At 47.7% G+C, this 20,170-nt stretch overlaps 1 protein-coding gene and 1 non-coding gene across 2 annotated transcripts in view; both read left to right on the top strand.

Annotated features, from left to right (window-relative positions):
- MECR (mitochondrial trans-2-enoyl-CoA reductase) overlaps positions 1 to 20,170 on the top strand; it is a 32,055-nt gene continuing 11,885 nt past the window's right edge. The window contains exons 1-5 of the mRNA XM_058553471.1: positions 1 to 176; positions 12,065 to 12,162; positions 12,630 to 12,761; positions 16,824 to 16,967; positions 19,626 to 19,728. Of these exons, the coding sequence (XP_058409454.1) occupies positions 1 to 176; positions 12,065 to 12,162; positions 12,630 to 12,761; positions 16,824 to 16,967; positions 19,626 to 19,728 (653 nt within the window). The remainder of the gene's footprint in view (positions 177 to 12,064; positions 12,163 to 12,629; positions 12,762 to 16,823; positions 16,968 to 19,625; positions 19,729 to 20,170) is intronic.
- Positions 1,443 to 1,546, top strand: LOC131413261 (U6 spliceosomal RNA). Its single transcript, XR_009221925.1, has one exon. It is a non-coding gene; the product is annotated as a U6 spliceosomal RNA (small nuclear RNA).

Genomic DNA, 20,170 nt, shown 5'->3' with positions numbered 1-20,170 from the left:
ATGTGGGTCTGCGGCGCGCTGTGGGGGGCGCGAGCCTCGGCCGGGCTGCGGCGGAGGCTACTCCCCGCTTCGGGCCGCCGCCGGCCTGCCGCCGCCTCCTACTCCGCCTCTGCCGAGCCCTCCCGGGTCCGGGCGCTGGTCTATGGGCATCACGGGGACCCGGCCAAGGTCGTCGAGTAAGAGACGGCGCCGAAACGGGGCCAGGGGACTGGGGTTCCTGGAGTGTTTTAAGACGGGCTGTGGAGAAGGGGGAGTGGGAAGGGAGGGACAGGGTCCAGGGAAGAAGGCAGAGAATAATAGGACCGAAACTGGTCCCTGGGCATGTTTGGTAGCTCAGAAAGCCCGAGCTTCGAAGACGTTGGAGATCCGAGAGGCACAATTATAAGGGTAATAGTGGCTGACGTTTATTGATCGAGTACTATGTGTCGGGCAATCCCTGTGTAAATGGATGCTCTCGTTCCTCGTCACAACAACCTTTTGGGTGGGTACTTGATCTAGCCCCATTTTGCAGATGAGAAAACTGAGGCATAAGAGGTAAAATCACTAGCTCAAAGTCACAAAGCCAGTAAGTGGCAGAGTCGGAATTTGAACCCAGGTCTGACTGTCTGATCTGCCCGAGTTCTTACCCTCTATTATTTGGGGGGGGGGGGGGGAGGATTTTCAGAATATTTTTGCGTACATTTGGATCTTCACTTCTCAGTAAAGTAGGTCAGAGATCATTGTTTCCATTTTACAGAGGGCAAGGGACTTGTCCGAAGTGATACAGCTAATAAAGATTGGAACAGGGACGGAAATCCATGGCTCGTGACTCCTATCTCGTGTGATTTCCTCCCCGCTGAGCTGTATATGTGCCTTTAACTCGTTAAAAAGAGCTCCTGTTTTGGAGCCATACAGACCTAGGATCAAATACAGACCCAGGCTCTTAGTAACTCTTTGATCTTAGACAAGTCACTCAGCCCTTCTGAGCCCTCATTACTTTTATAATTATGCTCTCCTAAAATTCTGTTGGATCTTAATCCATGATTTTTTCATGTGGCTGATAAAACCAGTATGTGAATTGTCAACCATTATAAATCTGCACATAAGTGACTACAGCCATTCAGAAGGGCTATGGGGTCACTGATTGGAGCTAAGGTGAAAGCACTGGTCTGGAAATCAGATGTGGGATCCACTCCTTGCCCTCCCTGTCCTAGCTGTGTGTGTTTGGCAAGTTACTGAGGTTCTCTGAGCCTTGGTTTCATCATCTTTAAGAATGGAGACAATACAGTCGTAGCTCATAATGCTAATCAGCTGAGATCAATCTAATGTGCTCCACCAAAAAGCACCTGTGTACCTTCCTGCACTCCCTTGTTTACAACTCTTTGATTCCCACCAAATGGTTGATTGTTCTCCAAAGGATAAGCAAACAGGGAATTATTTTCTTGATTAAAATACAGGCTCGAGTGCTCACTTCAGCAGCACATATACTAAAAGTGGAAAGATACAGAGATTAGCATGGTCCCTAGGCAAGGATGACACGCAAATTTGTGAAGCACTCCGTATTTTTACTTTAAAAAATATATATATAAGCTAGATGTTTTGACAGCCCAAGGGTATAAGCCTCAGGTAAATTCAAGGTCATGCACTCAGCCTAGCCACATCCAGCCTTAGAGCATTTGAAAAGGATATTGTGAAGACACATCAGTCAATAAAGCCCAAATTGTATGTTGATCATAGGTAATAAATCACCATGTTGGGAAGACATCTCCCTGAGGACTGTGCTGTAATGAGCTGGTAAAGCGCTGGGGAACACTCCTTTTCCAGGAATGCCCCCCTGAATGGGAACAATGTAGTGCCTCTCTCACACGCTTGCAATTTACGTGTCTGGGGAAGGACTTGCCGCAAAACAGGTGCTCCAGAAATGTTATTAAATCTATCTAATTTTGATAAGCACACCTTTTATTGAGTTCTTTGGTGATGAGGAAGGCATCTCCGCTGTTCAGGGACCCTGAGGAAAGGCCTGGGTAGGTTAGGCAGCTGAGTGCAGTTGCCTCCAGATTGATCCCCTCCTCTTGGAGAGCCAGGGAAGCTGGAACAGACTGGTTGCAGATACCACTTAGGAAAAAAAGACAGCTCCCCTGTCTTCTTGTGTGGAACCTTAGTAATTTCCCAGAAGTTCAAAATATGATACTTCCATGAAGCATTGTATTCAACCTTGGCTTCACATCTCAGTCACTTGTGGCACTTTTGCAAACTATATATTCCCAGGTGCCACTCCTGAGGTACCTGATAGGGCTAGGATGGCCCTGAAATCTGTGTTTTTTAAAGTTCTCTGAGTGACTCTAATACCCAGGCCAGAGTTGAGAACCTGTGGCTGTGGATTGTCAGATAGGCAATAATTCTCCCTCTGCTCCAAGAGCAGCTTGCCCTTCTGACCCAGATTCAGGCGACGTGACTTGTTCGTGTATGGACTGAGGCTAGAGGCTGGGGTTCTCTTCTTTGTAGTCATGTCTTAGCAGGTTTAGGGTAACCACACTGTCACAGAAAGAATCAAGTGTCCTTTAAACATCCTGATGACTGGGTTTGTGGGTCAGGTTACACCAAGTAGGGTCATGGAACTACGGCGAGTCCAAGCAGAGCATTTCCCAGACTGGTGTGGTTTGTGATGCTCACACTGTGGGCCAGAGCTCTGGGAGCAGCAGGGAGGGAACGAGGAATGGTCTGCACAGGTCTAAGGGGTTGCAGAGCTTCTCAAAATGAGGCCTCCAGGGACCTCCTGTTCTCATGTCAGTGTTCTGAATGTCCCTCTCTTCATTCCTGTTGACGTCCAAACATTCTAGCTCTTCACTCCTCTACTAAGCCTTTTTCCGTGGTCTCTTAGAGTTTCTTTTCCCCCCAAAATGGATTCCCCTAAATAAACACTCGGGCCTTTTTTATCTAAAGGATTGAACTGCTGATCTAAGTGAAGTAAGAATGTGCAGGAGAAAATGACAAACAGGAGAGTTTGTTTCAAACATTCTAGAAATTTCAGAGGTCCCCACGGCCATTGCCCCTTGTGCAGAGTTCCGGAATCTCTATCAAATAGTTCTCCAGAAAGTCCGACATCTTCTTTCTTTTTTTTTTTTTATTTATTTTTTTTTAATTTTTTGTTTATTGCAGTAACATTGGTTTATAACATTGTAAAAATTTCAGGTGTACATCATTGTACTTCTATTTCTGCATAGATTACATCATGTTCACCACCAAAATACTAATTACAACCCATCACCACACACATGTACCGAATTATCCCTTTCACCCTCCTCCCTCCCCCCTTCCCCTCTGGTAACCACCAATCCAATCTCTGTCCCTATGTGTTTGTTTATTGTTGTTATTATCTACTACTTAATGAAGGAAATCATGCGGTATTTGACCTTCTCCCTCTGACTTATTTCACTTTGCATTATACCCTCAATGTCCATCCATGACCGACATCTTCTTTCCTTTTGTTCCTGAAAGTCTCCTTTCAGAACTTTGCATTCTCTGGGTCTTATGGTAAAAACAGCTCTCATTTCTTGTACACCTACTGTGTGGCAGGCATTGGGCTAAATTCTCCACATGTATTATGAAATTTAAAAATCACAATAACCCAGTTTGGTCATTGTTATCCCCATTTTACACACAAGGGAACTGAGGCTCAAGAAACTTGAAAATCACTTGCCCAAGATCATACAACTGTGATGTCCCTTTATTAAAAGTCTTTGATATAGACATAGACCTGAAGAAACAATGACAGTCATCTCAGATGTTCTTTTGAGAATGAGATGGAGTATAAAATTGGGAATAGGAAAGGTCAGAAGAGGTGAAGGTGAAATTATAGGTCATTCCGGTGACCCCAAATCTCTACTCTTCATAAGTAGGGCAGCCCCACCCTGGGGAAGATGGTAAGAATTCTGTCCTCTGTCTCCTCCCCTTTTTGGGTTCGTGACGCTTTCGTAGAGCAGCATCCTGGTCATCATGGCTTTCTCACCTGTCTGCTGTTAGCACAAGATGAAACGAATCTGGGACACCCTTGGACACACCCATTCTCTCAGCCAGGTAGAATTTGGGGGAGCAGGGGATGGGGACCCGGGCTATGTAGCTAGTGAGTTCTCACTGTAGGGCACTATTTACTTTCAGGGGATTTCTTTTTTACAGTTGATGTCAGTGTTTAAAACCAAAACTCTATGCAGGTGACATGGTTTTTAAACCAGAATTATAGTACTTGGAAAAAAATTTAACATTCCGCTTTGGCACTGTGTTGAGAACAGGGATTTACTTGTTTGTCTCTCTGTCTGCTAGAGCTCTTTATTGTGGTCAGGAATGAAGGAGGTGGGAACAGAACTCATTAATGTAGTAAGTTAGGCAGCATTTATTCTTTGAGGTCCTACTAAGTGCTAGCAGAGACAAGTAATCTGCGGTCTTTGCCTTCGGGGACCTCACACTCTAGTCCAGGAGACGGGCGACCATAGTAGTGGGGTCAGTGCTGTGGTCAGATATGTTTAGAGTACTACAGACACCCAGAAGAGGGGACCTAACCCCCTTGGGGTAGTCAGAGAATGCTTTCTCTGAACACACAACGTCTAAGTTGAGTCCCCAGAAGATCAGGTGGGCGGCATATGAGGAGAGAAAGTGTAGGAATGTTCCAAGCAGAAGAACCTGCATGTGCAAAAATCCAAAGGGAAGAGAAAATGTGGCATGTGGCACTGATTAATGAATATTGAGTGTCTCCTGTGCACTCAATATGTAATCCTGTGAGGGACGTATTTGCTGAACCAGGCTCAGAGGGAACTAGCCTGAGGATCCCACATCCTGTACCACTTGTGCATTACCTTCCCTCTGGACTTCACACTGTGGGATGTAGGGCCAACCCTTCTATCCTTGTTTCCTCATTCTTGCGTCTGAGGGTGAAACTTGGCAGGCACAACTCCTAGAATTGCACAACAGACGGGTTTTCCCTGTGTCCAGAGTGTCTGGGAGGAATGCTTCCACCCAGTGCAACTCCAAGTTATCATGATTGTCTGGCCCTCTCCTAGCAGCTCCTACAGCTCTCTCCTACCGCTCTCCTATGGTTCCAGGCCTTTCCCACCCTGGATGGGGTAGCAGGGGTCCTTATTTTAGAGAAGGAAAAGCAAAGATGACACGAGGTTAGTCTGTGGGTCAGGTCCTTGGGGACCACTCGCAAGAGCACTGGCCTGGCTTCTAGTCCCAGTTCTGCCGCGCCTTATTAGAGTGAGGAAATCACCCCAGTCTCCATTCTTTTCAGTTACTCTTTGATAAAATAAAGGGGCTGACCAAGGTCTGCAGTGGTAAATATGGGCATGCGTGCTGTGTCTCCCCCTGCCTGTCTTCTGTGCCAGTGATGAACCTTCACAGCTCCCTCTTCTTTACACCTCAAAACCTGCATACCTCTCGACCCCATTCTCCCCAAGCAACACTCTTTCCTGCCAAGATGAGATGAGACCCCCACATCCTTCTCTGTAATATAATATTGCAGCCACGGAAATGGTTATGAGACATGGATCCTCTTTGATCCGACAGTTGTCCAGCTCTGACAACTCTGAAACTGAAGCAGGCACTGGACTGCCTGCTCGACAGTGGTTGCTCCAGCAACCTCCAGGGAGCAACTGTGTGGCTAGAAATTTGGGCATAAGATTTCACCAACGGCCCCCTTTGCCCTTGGTTAGTTACACAATCAGCAGCCCACCAGGCAGGGGCTGCAGAGTCATCTTTGTACCTGTCAAAGGGACAAGAGCAGCTGCAGACAGGGACTGCGCCCTGCTGTGGCCCCGTCTTGCTCTCTGGAGCAACAAGGAGAGTTAGGCCTCAGCAAACTAAGCAAGAGAGACTCTGCCACTCCCTTCAAGCAGGTTTCCTGATGTCAGCAGATGTAGAATATTATGGGACTTACAAGCTTTCTGGTAATCTTAATTGAAAAGAAGTAGGGGATTGAGAAGGTAGAGAGAGGGTTTCTTTGCCAACCCTGGGAGAAACTTCAAGAAGTTTCCCTAAGTCTCTGATTCCCTTCCATTCAAAATGATTGTGCTAAAGAGCAAAAAGTCCTGAGTGGTGGGAGAGCAAGATTACTTTAAGGCAGAGAAGCCAGAAGAGGCGCAGGAAGGCAAGTAGCTGTGCCTAGCACGCCAGGGGACATGGAATGTATGAGCTTTGCTCAGGCAAAGAAACTCGCCCCAAGAGCCCAGGACTCCTTTAGAACCCCGCCAACGGAGGCCACCAACACCCCCTGCTGGGGGGCGAGCTGTTACAAGCTGTGAGCTGAAGAACTTCATTCCTCCACAGTTTCCCAGTTGTGCCCTGCTTATTAATTATTAATCAAATCTCAGAACAATGTATCCAGCCTGCCAAGTATTTCACTAAATCACAGTATTTCACAAACATCACAACTTGTTTGTGACCATGGGGATTGCAGATAGACTGGGGAGAGCCGCAGAAGATGTCGGTTACCTTCACCTAGTGGCTTGTTCTTGGCACCCAGGACACACATTCTTGGCTCTCTGTAATGAGCAGATGAGAAAGTCTCTGTGGCCTGTGACAGTCTCCCTGCCCGTTCTTCCTGCCCAAGATGATATTGACCGGTTTGAGGTGATTGAGTGGAAGATGCAAGTACAAATGGTTGCTAATTGAATGCGGAAGGCAAGAAAGATATCTTAGCAGTGCTGGCTAGTGCCCGCCTTACACAGCAAATATAACTGAGCCAGTCCCCTGAGTACTGGCCGCTTTTTCACTCCTCTCAAAAGGCTCTTTCTTCTGCCTGCTTTTTGTCCTTCTTGTAGTTCATGTGGCATCACAGGTGTACAGCCTCGGCCTCAAAGGAGCCATTGTGACCTTATCCAGTCTGGGATCTGTCGAGGGAAGACAGTGGCATCCCTCTGAGTTGCATGGCGCCGTGACACAGGGGAAGGCCCTGAGCAGTCTTGGGAAAGTGACTTGAGATCTTGCCAGGCTGTGTTTGGGTGCCTCGTTTGCAGTCCATAACACAGCCACCAGTTCCTTTGGTGAGTTTGAAAAAAAAAACAAGGAAGAAATTGCTCTCATTACACCAGAGGTCCAACTCCTGGAATTCACTCAGCCCCTGCTTTCCTTCCTGTCTTGGCAGAATGGTATCCTTGAGGACACTGTTAGAACTGTCTGCAGGAACAGCAGTGTCTGTGGTATTGATGGCATTCCATGGGGCAGGCTGGGGCTGGTCTCCCTGATGAGACACAGCTAGACCAACATACCTCCCCCCAGGCGAGCAGCATGTGTCAGATCTGCCCGCCACCCTCACCCACCTGTGTTTGCAGCTTCAGCTTTCCATCTCCTAGACCCTGGTCCCTGCCCCACTCTCCTTCCCTCCCACTTCTGTGAATTTCAACAGGCACAGAGCAGCTAGCCTCCCAGAAGACAAGAGAACTGGGAGCCAGTTGTAGCCCAGTGCAGTGCTTCTCAAACTGCTGTCGGGGGCCAGGCAGTTATTCAGTGTGCTGTGAAAATAGTGTTCCCAGCTGAGTAAACTCTGGAAGCCCTGTATTTCACAAAGCCACATGGGTTTCTTTACCAGAGGACTTCTCAGAGACTTTATGATTCTAATGTGCAGTCTGAATCTTATAAAGGGGGTTTAGTAGGCAGCCTTTCCCAAATGAATTGGACCCCAGGGAATACCTAATAATCTCTTTCAGGACGAGAATTCTACAAATGCAGTGTAGGGATGCCGGCTTAGTGTTCAATGGTCTGAGTTTTGGAGTCAAGCTTAAGACTAAGTCTTGCCACTTACTAACAGTTTAACCTCAGGCAAGTTACTTAACTTCCCTGAGCTTCAGTTTCCCATCTGGTAATTGAGGTGATAACACCTTCCAGATAGGTGTTTTGAGGAAACATATAAAATGTTAAGCACAATGCCTGGAACTTAGTAAACTGTCAACGTTAGTTGTCATTTAATTGTCCAGCCAGATCGCCCAGAGTAAGTTTATGTACTACCCTAGATTCCCACCTACACACGCTGACTCGCAGCTCTGTGTGTCTGGCCTGGAATGCCCTCTGCTCTGTACTTGAATTTTCCAAAAAGTCTTCATTTCAGTGATTCAGTGATTCATTTCAGAGGTATAGCCAGCCAGTTGTATCAAAGGCTTCCTTGGATATTCCTACCACTGATAACAGCTGCCATTTCTTCAGCATCTACCGTGTATCAGATACTCTAACAAATGCTTTCTGTACATTAACTCATTTAATCCTTGAGCTGGGCTCTAGTGTTCTCCCCATCTCACAAATGAGCATTTGGAGGTTTATCTAGCTGGTAAATGACCAAGGGAGGATTCAAACTCAAGACTGCCTATTTCACTCTAAATCCATATTCCGCCCTTCATCTGTGAACTGCAGTCTACTTGTATTCTCATCTTGACTGTGGTCATCTAAGTTTTTAAGAAGTACAATTTTATTGCAAATCTGATCTGCAGTTTCCTGTGAGGAAAAGAGCCATAGGTTTTTGCTTAGACCAAACTCTCTTAAGGATAATCTCCATTTTTATTTGTACCCATCCTTTAGGGTTATTTTCCTAAATAGCCCAGAACCAGGAAGAGCAAGTACAAGCCTCAATAGCTTCAGTCCCTGTGGTTTGCGTCTCTCCCTGGTTTCCCTAAATGGCTGGCACTTTTACGCTACATTTTCTCATTACAAAGGGAAGTTGGATCACTTCTTTAGGAAGCATTCTTGAGCACTGTTTTGGTCCCAGGCACTGTGCTAAACACTGAGTTAAGACTAAAAGTTTTCTGCTCTCCGTGAGCTCACAGTCTAACGGGGAGACAACACGTACACACACACACACACACACACACACATTCAGACTATAAAACAAGGAGGTAAGTAAAAAGAGCACTGAACTGAGTCCAAAAGACCTGGATTCAAATCCAGATTCGTTTCTGCAACTCCAAAATCCAGAAAGCTCTGAAAACTGACAGTTGTTTTCGTTTGTTTTTTCGTAACTTGTTTGGAGGCAAAGCCTGATCTAACATGAAGTTTTTATGTGGTCATTATTCATCCCACTTAGTGTGACTATTCATACGTTTTGCTGCAGAAACAATGTGTCTGATCCCAGAGTGCTGCCCCAGCCCCCATGGGGGGTATAGATAATACGTGGTTCTGAACTGGGGAGTATATCTTGCCCCAAGAGTTTTGGAAAAGGAATGTGAACTTATGCCTTGTTATGATCAGTTGAAAAAAATGTAACCTTCATAAACTAAAAAGCAGTAAACTCATGTAAGATGGTCCTAAATGGTATAGTCACCCCTTCTGTGTAATGGGAGTACTGAGGATAGAGCAAATGATTTTCTTCAGGGTGAAGAAGAGGGTCAAAAGATGTCTTAGGGGAAGTAAAATTTGAGCTGGGTCTTCAACGGTGAATTGAATTTCTCACTTCCTGGAGATGCTGTGGAAAAGAAATTCCGGGCTGAGGGAAGAACATGTAGAAAATGTGCAGAAAAAATGTCTTTAAGTAGTTTGAGTGCATGGACTTTGTCGGCTTACAGGAAAACTCGGATCATCGGTCAAAATGCAGGAGAGAAGCAGGTATGGATAATATATAAAGGGCTGCTAGTCCACAATCCATTTGCTCTGGGCAGCTTTTTCTTTGGAATGCAGACTTATACGTGTGTTCACAGAGAATCATCACTGTCCGGCTGATGCCTCCCTGCTTAGCCTGCTGGGGAAGCTGGGGAGCTGGTGACCCCACTCCATCTCCTCAGGCAGGCCCTGCAAGGATCGAGCCCGCGCACCACTCACTCCAGGCTGGTGCTCAGCCTGCTGCCCTCGGCTTGGTCTTGGGTCAGCACCTCACCAGCTGGCTTCTCTAGCATCAGACTGCCAGGTTCAAATCAGATCTGCCACTTACTACTTCTGGTGGCCTGGAGCAAGTTATTTACCTCTTTGTGCCTTTGTTCCTCAGCTATAAAATCACAATAATAGTAGAGAGCTGGCATGGAAAGCACTTAGCAGAGTGGCTGAATGGTAAGCACTCGAACAGTAGTTATTATTATTATTATTATTATAAGGACTCCTCCTCCTCCAGCTGTGTATAAATACATGCATTCCTTAATACTGACCTTAAAAAAAAAGCCCTTTATTCTCTTTGCCCCGGTCATCAACTCCTTCCTAGTTAACCATTTTCTGTAGAGAGTGTTTCTATTTCGATTATTTGCATCTGTTTCTCAAGCATGGTGAGGCATGGCCTGCCTTCCTTTGGTCATGATCCAATACAGGGATTCCCAGATTGGGGCTCCCAGATCCCCAGGGGTCCTTGTAGGCAGTTGGGGATTCCCAAACTGATTTCGGGATGCTGATGTGGAGCAAAGTAAGTAGGAGCTCCGACCTGGAAAGTAGATAAGCCTTGCCACTGCCCAGCGCTCCTACCCGGTGTAAGTTTCATGAGCTCTAGGCACCTCCATTTCCTACTTAATAGAATGGGAATATTAATACTTTCCTCACAGAAGTGTTACATCTTAAATCAGCCCACGTATTTAAAGCCCTTAGCACAGGACCTGGTGTATAATAAACACCTCATAAATACCTGCCACCGTTATTATTCGTAGTACAAGAATACTTGAAAATCACACTTTTACCCCAAGATGGACCCTCAGGTATAATTAAAAGGTCGGATTTCTGCGGGAAGTGGTTGGAATTACATCAGCTTAATGCAGTGACACTGTTGCCTAAAGCTGAGAACCTCTGGTTGGCAGTTATATGTGCCTTTAGTAAGTAAAAATGAGGAGAATTATTACTTCACAAGTACATTTAGGCAGAGAAAAGCATTGCAAACTTGAAGTCTTAGGGGTGTGGAGAAAGACAGAACAGGAGTCGCTGGTAATAAAAAAGTCACAAGGACCGACTGGTCTAGACACTGATCGGTGCTTTCTGGTCGGAAAGTCTCCTTTTATAAAAAACAAAAGTAACACATGGACACTGTCACTGGGCCTCCCTCAAAAGCCCTTCGGTGGATTTTACCCATTAACCAAAGTCCCAGTGGATAAAGATGTTAGCCCCGTGGTGTCTAGGGCCCACCGTGAGCAAAGGGGGTTATCACATAGACTTGAAATGGGAGAGGCTGTTGGAAGTGATCAAGTGCAAGCCACCGTTACCCCCATCTTACAAATGGAGAAACAGAGGCCTAGAGCAGGGGAGCAGCTTGCCCATGCTGACACAGCCATCGTGTGGTGGGGCTGCATACCTAAGACCCTCAGCTCTCCGTCCAGTGTCCTTTCTGACAGCCCAGGGTCCTCACCAGAGAGGGACATCACTCTGAGGGGTGAAGCACAGTCCACCTGGGGAGTTCTTTCTGAACTACACAGGCCATCTCTCTATTTCCCTCACCCCCTCTGCAACTAACGAAAATGTCTCCTCTCCCCGCTGTGTGTTGGGGCAAAAAAAAATGGAGAACAGATGAGCCAGTCGGGGTTTCCCAGTTATGCCTGTTCATAAGAACCACTTGGGGGGGGGGGGCGGCCCCGTGGCTTAGTGGTTAAGTGATCACGCTCCGCTGCTGGCGGCCCGGGTTCGGATCCCGGCCATGCTGAGGTCACGTCCCACATACAGCAACTAGAAGAATGTGCAACTATAACATACAACTATCTGCTGGGGCTTTGGGGGAAAAAAAAATAAAATCATAAAAAAAAAACAACAACTACTTGGGGTGCCCTGTATCTGGAGATTCTGGTTCAGTAGTTCAGAGCTGATGCCTGAGAATCTATACTATCAGGAAGCACACACTTGATTCTTATAATCAAGCAAGTTATGGAAAACAGGAGGCTAATCCATGCCAGGAGAACTTTTAACCGTTTTCTCTCCTAGAGCGGGGTTGAGAGGTCACTAGGGGTTTTCCACTTGCAGTTAATGAGTTAACCCATATCCTGTGCTAATTCCTTACAGCAACTTTCTCCTTCCTAACAGAACCCTAATTACTGGGCACACAATGGCAGCTCAAAAATGTTGCTGCCTGACCTACTTTGGGGAAATGACTCGAGCAAAAGACGCCCTGTCTAGCCTGGGTGACATTAACATCTCTCTTTGGCTCTGTGCTTAGACTGAAGAACCTGGAGCTGGCTGCTGTGGGCGGATCAGACGTCCATGTGAAGATGCTGGCGGCCCCTATCAATCCCTCTGACATAAATATGATCCAAGGTAACCTTGGTTTCTGTGGCTTATGTTAATTGGCTTTTTTGCTTAGCCGCCACCTCGTTTTCATTCCTCCTCAGGTGTGGGTGTGAAATTCCTGTGATTAGCAGCAGCTGTTCTCCAGATGAGCCGTCTGCAGACTGTGAGCCCTCTCCCGCCTCCCCTCTCTGGAATGTGAGGCTTTTTGAGAGTTAGGAAGATTGCAGTAGGGAGTAAATCAACCATTATGACGTGCCTGCGAGATGCTGGGCTCATTTCACACATTATCTTATCTAATCCTCATAATAACCATGAACACTAAAGAGTATTATCTCCCTTTACAGATGAAGAAGCTAAGGCTCAGAGAGGTTTGTTAGTTACACAGCTGGTGAAAGGCAGAGCCCAGATCGGGCTTAGGTCTGTCTGACTCCAAAGTCCATGTGCTTTCACTGCCCATGCTCCGTTGGATGACCCTCTGTGCTCTTCTCCCTTAGGAAATTACGGCCTCCTTCCCAAGCTGCCTGCGGTTGGAGGGAACGAAGGCGTTGGACAAGTGGTAGCTGTGGGCAGCAGTGTGACTGGGGTGAAGCCGGGAGACTGGGTGATCCCAGCAAATGCTGGTTTGGGTGAGTTTCTTCGGGTGTCTGCCCCGCTTTGTTGTTCCAGGTCCTATTTCACCCACACTGTAAACGTTTGCTCATTGGCTCGGTGTGACTGAGCAATGCAGGGTTTACTGTTAAGTTCATGTACGTACCTCCAGTAGAGATGGGGCTGAACAAGGAGAGCAGAAATTGTTTCTTTTGCTCAGGAGATGATGCACCTGCTCTCTCATCTCCGTGGGCCCATGTTGTTCAGAGCTGATTCTCCAAATCCCTACATCCCTGAATCTCTGCTGTAAGGTGCAATGAGGAATACAAATAAGACAGCCCCTGCCGTCCAGGAGATTAAAATCTAAGTAAGACAATCTCCAAACCAATAACTTCAGTAAAGGGAGTGCTACAAGCTCAGAGGAAGCAGAGGGCACTTCTGGCTACCCTGTGTGTGCAGGTGTATGTGAGAGAGGGAGTCTTAGGGAAGCTTCGTGGAGGAGGCGTCACTGGAACAGACCTTTGATGATGAATGTTCTGATGATGAATGATGGATGAATTTTGTTAGGTGGAGACGAGCCAAAAATCCTTGCATTTGGAGGAAACAAAATGAGCAAAGACACAAAGGTGAGTTTGGGAAATGGTGGACAATCCAGTGTAGCCTCAGCAGAGGATCTGCACGTGGGAGAGGATTGCATCAGTGAGAAAGAAGGTCCCACAGCTAGTGGAGCCACAAAGGGGAAGGCCCTGCAAAAGCCAAGCCAAGAGTTAGGATTTTCTTTGACCTTTAGTGAGGAGTCATTGGTAAGTTTTGTTTTTTAGCACTTGACAGTTTTTGAGGCACAAACACATTATACAAATGGATCCTGACAGCAGCCACAAGAGGGAAGCAGGGCAGACTCATCCATCCTGTTGGATGTATGAGGAACTGAAACTTGAGAAGCCCTTCCCCAAACTCAAACAGCAAACTGAAAGAGAGCCCATCAGACTCTTGTCTCCTCTGGTCTTCCTGCTGCACTCCAGTGTTAGGACCCTTTGGGTTATCACTTACAGAGAGTCAACTCCAACTTGCTTTACAAAAAAAAGAAGAAATTAATTGGTTTTTGGAACTGAGACATGCAAGAGATAGAAAGCTTCAGGCACAGCTGGATCCAGGAACCCCAGTGATATCAGAGCTCTTTCTCTTGTTCTTACTAGTTAATTCTCAGATGGGATCTCCCCACACAGTGATATAGTAATAGCAGTAACTATTTATTGACCATTCCCTTTGCACCAGGCAGTGTTCTAAGCACTTTGCATATATGAACTCAATTATTCCCACAACATGAGGTAGGTACTATTATTGTTCCCATTTTGCACATGAGGCAACAGTAAATGTCAAGGATTAAGCAGTTTTCCCAAGGTCACCCAGCCAATAAGTGGTGGAGCTTAGATTGGAACCCACTCTGATATACACCTTAGATGGCCACCAGCAGCCTGAGCTTTACATCATCCTGAGAACAAACAAGCATGTCCTCCATCCAGCACAACCATATCCATCCCCCAGAAGGGCCCTGGCCAATCCCGCCTGGTCCTTGCCCGTCCATGAACCCATCACCAGAGGGATGGGGTTGGGCCGCTCCAATTGCCCCTGGTTGAGTTTCTTGCCCAACTCTGTGGTATAGAGGGTGGGGCCTTGTGGTTGACAGCCCCAGAGGTTAGGAAGGAACAGTTCAAGAAAGAAAAAGGTGCCAGGCAGGAAAAAACACTAGCAGAAGTCTACTAGAAGCTCTTTGCTTCTCTGAGATCAGAGAAGCTTCCAAGAATGGCTCCACTCTCTCCTACAGCCACGTGGCAGTGAAAGAGCCTAGCCATGTGAGCAAACTGAGAGCTGCAAGGATTCACTCCATGCTGACTGGTGCTTTGGGCCAGCCCCCGTGCTGAGTGAAGGGCACACAAGATGGGTTGGACACAGTCTCTGCCCTTAAAGTGCTCTTGGCTGGGAATGGAAAAACAACACTTAATACAATGCTGTACAATAAGTGCATAATCACAGGATGGACACAAAGGCAGGAGTCCCCTGTGAAGTATTAGGAAAGCATTCCCAGAGGAGTGATGCCTGAACTCCGTCTGGGAGACTGAGTAGAAGTGCAGCCAGTGGGCTAGGTGAGGAAGAGCTTCCCAGGCCAAGAGCACAGCATGTGCAAAGGTGATAGGAGAAGGCACAGCACCGTCAGAACTGCAGGTAGCTCAGTGTGGCTGGGTCATCGGTGGGATTGAGGAGAAGCAGGATGAGGCTGGAGAGGTAGCCTGGGGCCTGGTCGTGGAGGGCTCGCATCCACGGTCGGGGGGGCCCGAGCAAGAGTTAAGAAGAGGAATGATTTGATCAGATTGGTGCAGTACAGAGAATGCTCTGGAAGGGCAGAGGGTGCAGGCAGGAAGCCAGTAAGGAGGAGGCTGAACAGTTCAGACTTCAGATGATGAGGGTCTGAACAAAACAGTGCCATTTAGGACTGGAGAATATGGGGTGGATTTAAGAACTAAAGTAACAGGACTTGATAATTAGATTTGAAGAGAAGGATAAAGGACGTCAGCCAGGTTTATGGGTAATTGCAGGTGTGGTGGTGGTGGTGGTAGCCAGAACAGGGATTTCTCCCTGGAGAAAAGGTGAGTCTTTTAAACCAGGTGCCAGTCGGAGAGGATGAGGATTTTATAATTGTCAGGACTATAATTAACTCAGTTTATTCAGTAAACATATTGTGAGCGTCTGCAACATGCTGGGCTCAAGCATACAGCAGTGAACAGACACAGTCTTCTCACAAAGACTGCAGTTTAATAAGAATGGCCATCATTAACCAGGTGACTCCTCCACTGGCCCGATCTTGGTCATTTTTCATGGGTACAGAGCTGCTCAGCTGTTGCTGTGCCCATAGCCAGCTTTTTCCCACATGCAGCCAGTCCCAGGGGAGACTGGGCAATGTGCACACTGGTAACTTGTAACTGGAGTTAGAACATAACTCGTGGTTACTGTGGGTGAAGGTCGTGGAAGTCGGTGGTCATGAAAGTCTCATCAGCCCATGCGACACCAGCCGTGTCTCGAGCCACTCTGCCCCCAGTGTGTATTCTTCCAGTTCCATTCCTAGATCTGTCCTGCCTCAGAGGCCCTGCATATGCCTTTCCCTCTTCCTAGAATGTTCTTTGTGCACTTTTTGAGTGGCTAGCATCTCTGTCCTTTAATCTTAGCCTGTCACCTCCTCAAAGAACTGTCCTTGACTCCCATCTAGAGTAATCTCTCCGCTGTTGCTCTATGTCTTTATAATTTATAATGATTGTATTTGCTGTTTGTGTCTCACCTGTTCCACTGCACTAGAAGGAAAGCTCCATGGAAGTACGGAACTGTGTCGTTCACGTGCCTGGCTCACAGCGGGTTTGAGATGCGTGTCCGTAGACGGAAGGGGAGCGGCCCTTTCTAAGGGCCTTCTCAGTGCTGTCATTTCAGGATTCTTTTGTCTGGAACTGGAATGTGGGCTGGGGGTTAATGGTCATTTCTTCCCAGTTACAGGATTTTTTCACTTCCCTCATCGCGTTTGATTTGGGCAACAGCTCTCAGAGGAGGCAGTCAGGCTCTTCTTGCCCATGTCATTTACATATTAGAGTCACCAAAACTCAGTGAGTTAGGAATTTGCTCAAACTAGCAGACTAGCAAAACCAGGTCCCAAACCAAGGCCTTCGACTTCTCCTTTCGTGCCTTTTTCCATAATACCACCCCGAGTCAAGCTGCCCTAGATGAGAAGAATGAGTAGGAAATGAGGGCTTTCTCAGCCTCTGTTGCCCTGGTGACGATGTACCATCTCACCCTCAGAGTCTAGTAGTCTGAGATCTTTACCCACCTGCTGTGTGACATTAGCAAAATCTAACGGTAACTAATGTCTGAATAACACAATCTACCTTATGTAATTATTATGAGGACTCAAAGATATTCCAAAGGACTTCAATATTTTCTTCTTTCTCTAAGCATTACTTGAAGTCTGCTGTCTAGAGCCCCATTTACTGAGGAGGGTGAACTGGGGTGAGTGTGGAGGGGGTCCTTCCTCACTGCCTGGGACTCACCCCCTGACTCAGGAACCTGGCGGACTGAGGCTGTGTTCAGCGAGGAAGCACTGATTGGAGTTCCGAATGACATCCCCCTTCAGAGCGCCGCCACCCTGGGTGTCAATCCTTGCACGGCCTACAGGATGCTGATGGACTTTGAGCAGCTGCAGCCAGGTAGGAACCCGCCGGTGAGGGGAGCAGGCCAGGACCCCAACAGGGCTGTCGGGGTACTTGCCGGTAAAGGGCCTGAGAGGAAGACAGGCCCCTCACCTGGGTGAATGTGTGGTTGCTCTTGCTTAGAAAGATGTTAGTTGGTTCCTAGAAAACATGCTGGAACCTCATGAGGAATACACTCTGGAAAACCGCTGAAGGATCACATTCCCTAGAGCTTGGGATGGAATTCTGTCATCAGCAAAAATGTATCGAGCTGTGCTAAGCTCTAGGGATACAAAGCCAGACAAGACAGACACAGCCCTGTGTTTTCAATAAAATGCTGAACTTAGTAGTTCCACTCAGCATTGATAGAGCACTGTCCAGTTCACATAAGTGCTCTTGCGTTGCCCCATGGACTGCATTCAGTCTCCAGAGCAGCGCAGTGAGGTTGGTGTCATCACTGGCAAACCACCTGGGTCTGAACTCCAGCCCCACCTTTCACTGACTGTGTGAACTGACCTCTCAGATCATCAGATTTTTCATCCATAAAATGGAGAATACGGAGTTCTGAGGGTTAACTGAAACACCACAATGTAACGCTTAGCACAGGGCCTGGTGTACGGTGCAGTAAGCTTGCACTGCTTTTATTATTCTTCCTTTTTATAAATGAGGAAACTGAGGTCCAGAGAGGTAAATTATTTGTGTGAGATCACTCAGCAGGGCAGTGACAAAGCCAGGTGTTTTATTTGGGGCTCCCCTGAAAGCAGAGCCTGAGACAAGGACTGGGGCAGACGGTTCGCTAGGAGGTGATCCCAGGAAGCAGGAATGAAGGAGTGGGGAGAGCGAGACGGGGGAGGAGAAGCCAGTGAAGGCTGCTTACTGCTTTGGGTGGGTGGGGCTCAGTCTAAAGACCCTCATAGAACCCACCGCAGAAGTAACCTCCAGATGACAGGAGGCTGGGCCAGTTCCCACCAACTCCCATCCCCCATTGTTGCAGGGTTACCCTGCACACTGTGCATGTCCGTGAGCTGGAAGAGCCATAGAAATCACCCAGCCTAGCTCTGTCAAGCGGATGAGGAAACTGAGGCTAAGAGATGTTGGAGTATGATAAACTTAGGTGGCCACTGCTGCTCAAGGCTGGCTAACCAGTCCCAGCATCCCGCAGAGAGAAATGCAGGTTCTCACAGCTGGGGCAGAGCAGTCCTGGGGACCTTTGGTGGAGAAAGCCAGCAGGTGTGACCAGGGACCTCTGCTCAAGTCCTAGTGCAGCAGACGCTGGGGTTGCCTGCGTCTCATCCCCACAGGCCCTCTGATTTGGGCTGCAGCTGTGGTGGACACGTCAGGGTGTTCTGACACCACCCCATCTCAGGTGCCCATGGTGCATCTCCACTTTCCTGCCTCAACGGTGGTGTGACGTGGGCTAGATCAGAGTTAAACTCGTGATCTTGACCTGTAGTAAGAATTACATTTTACATGTAGTCCAGTACATAGACATATATGAATATATATATAATGGAAACCCAAGTTTTATGGAACAGTATTTACCCTTACTATGTGTGGTGCACTCAGCTATTTTTAATTCTGTTTTCCTTCATTTGAACTTAAAAAAAAAATGTTGCCTGCAACCCGGAAGGTTGATTTCGTAACACACTACTGGGTGACACCTATATGCTGACCCCGGCTAAGGAGAATGGGTGTTCTTCTTCCAGGAAGTCCTCCATCTCCAGCACCAGACCCCTGCTGCCTCTCAACACCCAGATAGCATATCAGGGTGACACAGCACCTTCCCGGACACAACGGTATTTGACTCTAATCAGGAACACCCTGATTGGTGCTCCGAGGACTCCTGTTTTATGGGGAGGAAACTGAGTTCAAAGAGGTCTTGACTTGCCTCGTCTCATTTGATTCCAGTCAGTGGTGAAGCTGGGACTCACACCAGGTCCATCTCATTCGAAACTCCACATGTTTCCCAGTGCACCACACTGCCTCCCCCGTTGACTAATTCCAAAGCCAGGGCTGGGCTTTGACCACAGACTATCTGTAGGACCCTGTTCCAGGGGCTGCCAGTTTCTCCAGCACAGCTCTAATCCCGTTTCAAGGCAGTGCGCCTTTATTAAGCAGTACAGAGAGGGAATAAGGCATGGCCTCCTCCTCAAGAAGCTGCAAGCCGTTGATACAAACAGACCTTTATACAACCAAGTATAAGACCATGAGCATTAATAGAGATGCCCGCAGAGGGCTGTGGCAGCACATAGAGGGGAGGACCTGGGAAGGCTTCATGAAGGAAGTCACACTTGAGCTGTGCTTCAAAGAAAATACAAGATTTCGAAACAAAGGGAGAGAGAAAGAGGGAAACATTGCAAACCAAGGAAATAATCTAAGCAGAGACTGGGAGGATGAAGAATATAAAATCATTTACACAGTAGGATCTAAATTACATCCAGTGTAGCCTCTGAGTTGCTGAGTCTTGGGAGGCATCGTGGCTGTTGTAGAAGTGTGGGGGACATTGGGAGAAGAGTGAGCAACATTCCAAGGTCTGAGAAGGGTCAGCAGCCAGGTCCGGGGGCCTTTGGAACCTGAGAACTCCATCTCTCGCTGTATAATAGGATCCCAGGCTGGAAGCCCCTGACCTATTACAGGTCTCCAGGGCTTGACTTGGGTCTCTTCCTGGCTCCACAGGGGATTCTGTCATCCAGAATGCGTCCAACAGTGGAGTGGGGCAAGCAGTCATCCAGATCGCCGCAGCCCTGGGCCTGAGGACCATCAATGTGGTCAGAGACAGGTTCGTGGGGAAGCCTAATCCCAGACCACGACTTGGGCCTTTCCACCCGGCATCCCTGCGGTTGCCCATGCCTCCACCAGATGGCGCCCTTGCATAAGCAGGCCCCCCTCTCCGGGCGGGACGCCTCTCAGCAGCAGATGAGAGGCTCGAGAAATGAAGTCCAGGTGGCTTTTGGCTGTGGGATGAGTGCAGCTTTGAACGGTAAAGGGACAGCAGGAAGGTGGTGGAAGCGGCCTTTACTGACCGGTTAAGAGTTTTTGAGACTCTTGACTTGTGATAACCCCATGTTTTCAAAACCACAGTTCATATTTGGGGGTGTCTTAAGCTGTATTACTCTTTCTGTGGCCTGTCTAACCAGAGCCCTTTTTTCCCTTGCATTTGTGTGGTACTTTGAAGCGCACTAAATACCGACATAAAGGAGATGGGGCAGGTTTGTCATCTG

Source organism: Diceros bicornis, chromosome 13 (assembly GCF_020826845.1).
Source record: "Diceros bicornis minor isolate mBicDic1 chromosome 13, mDicBic1.mat.cur, whole genome shotgun sequence".
NCBI classification, from domain to species: Eukaryota; Metazoa; Chordata; class Mammalia; order Perissodactyla; family Rhinocerotidae; genus Diceros; species Diceros bicornis.
Note: the sequence above shows the minus strand (reverse complement) of the source record. Positions and strands in the feature narration are given on the sequence as shown.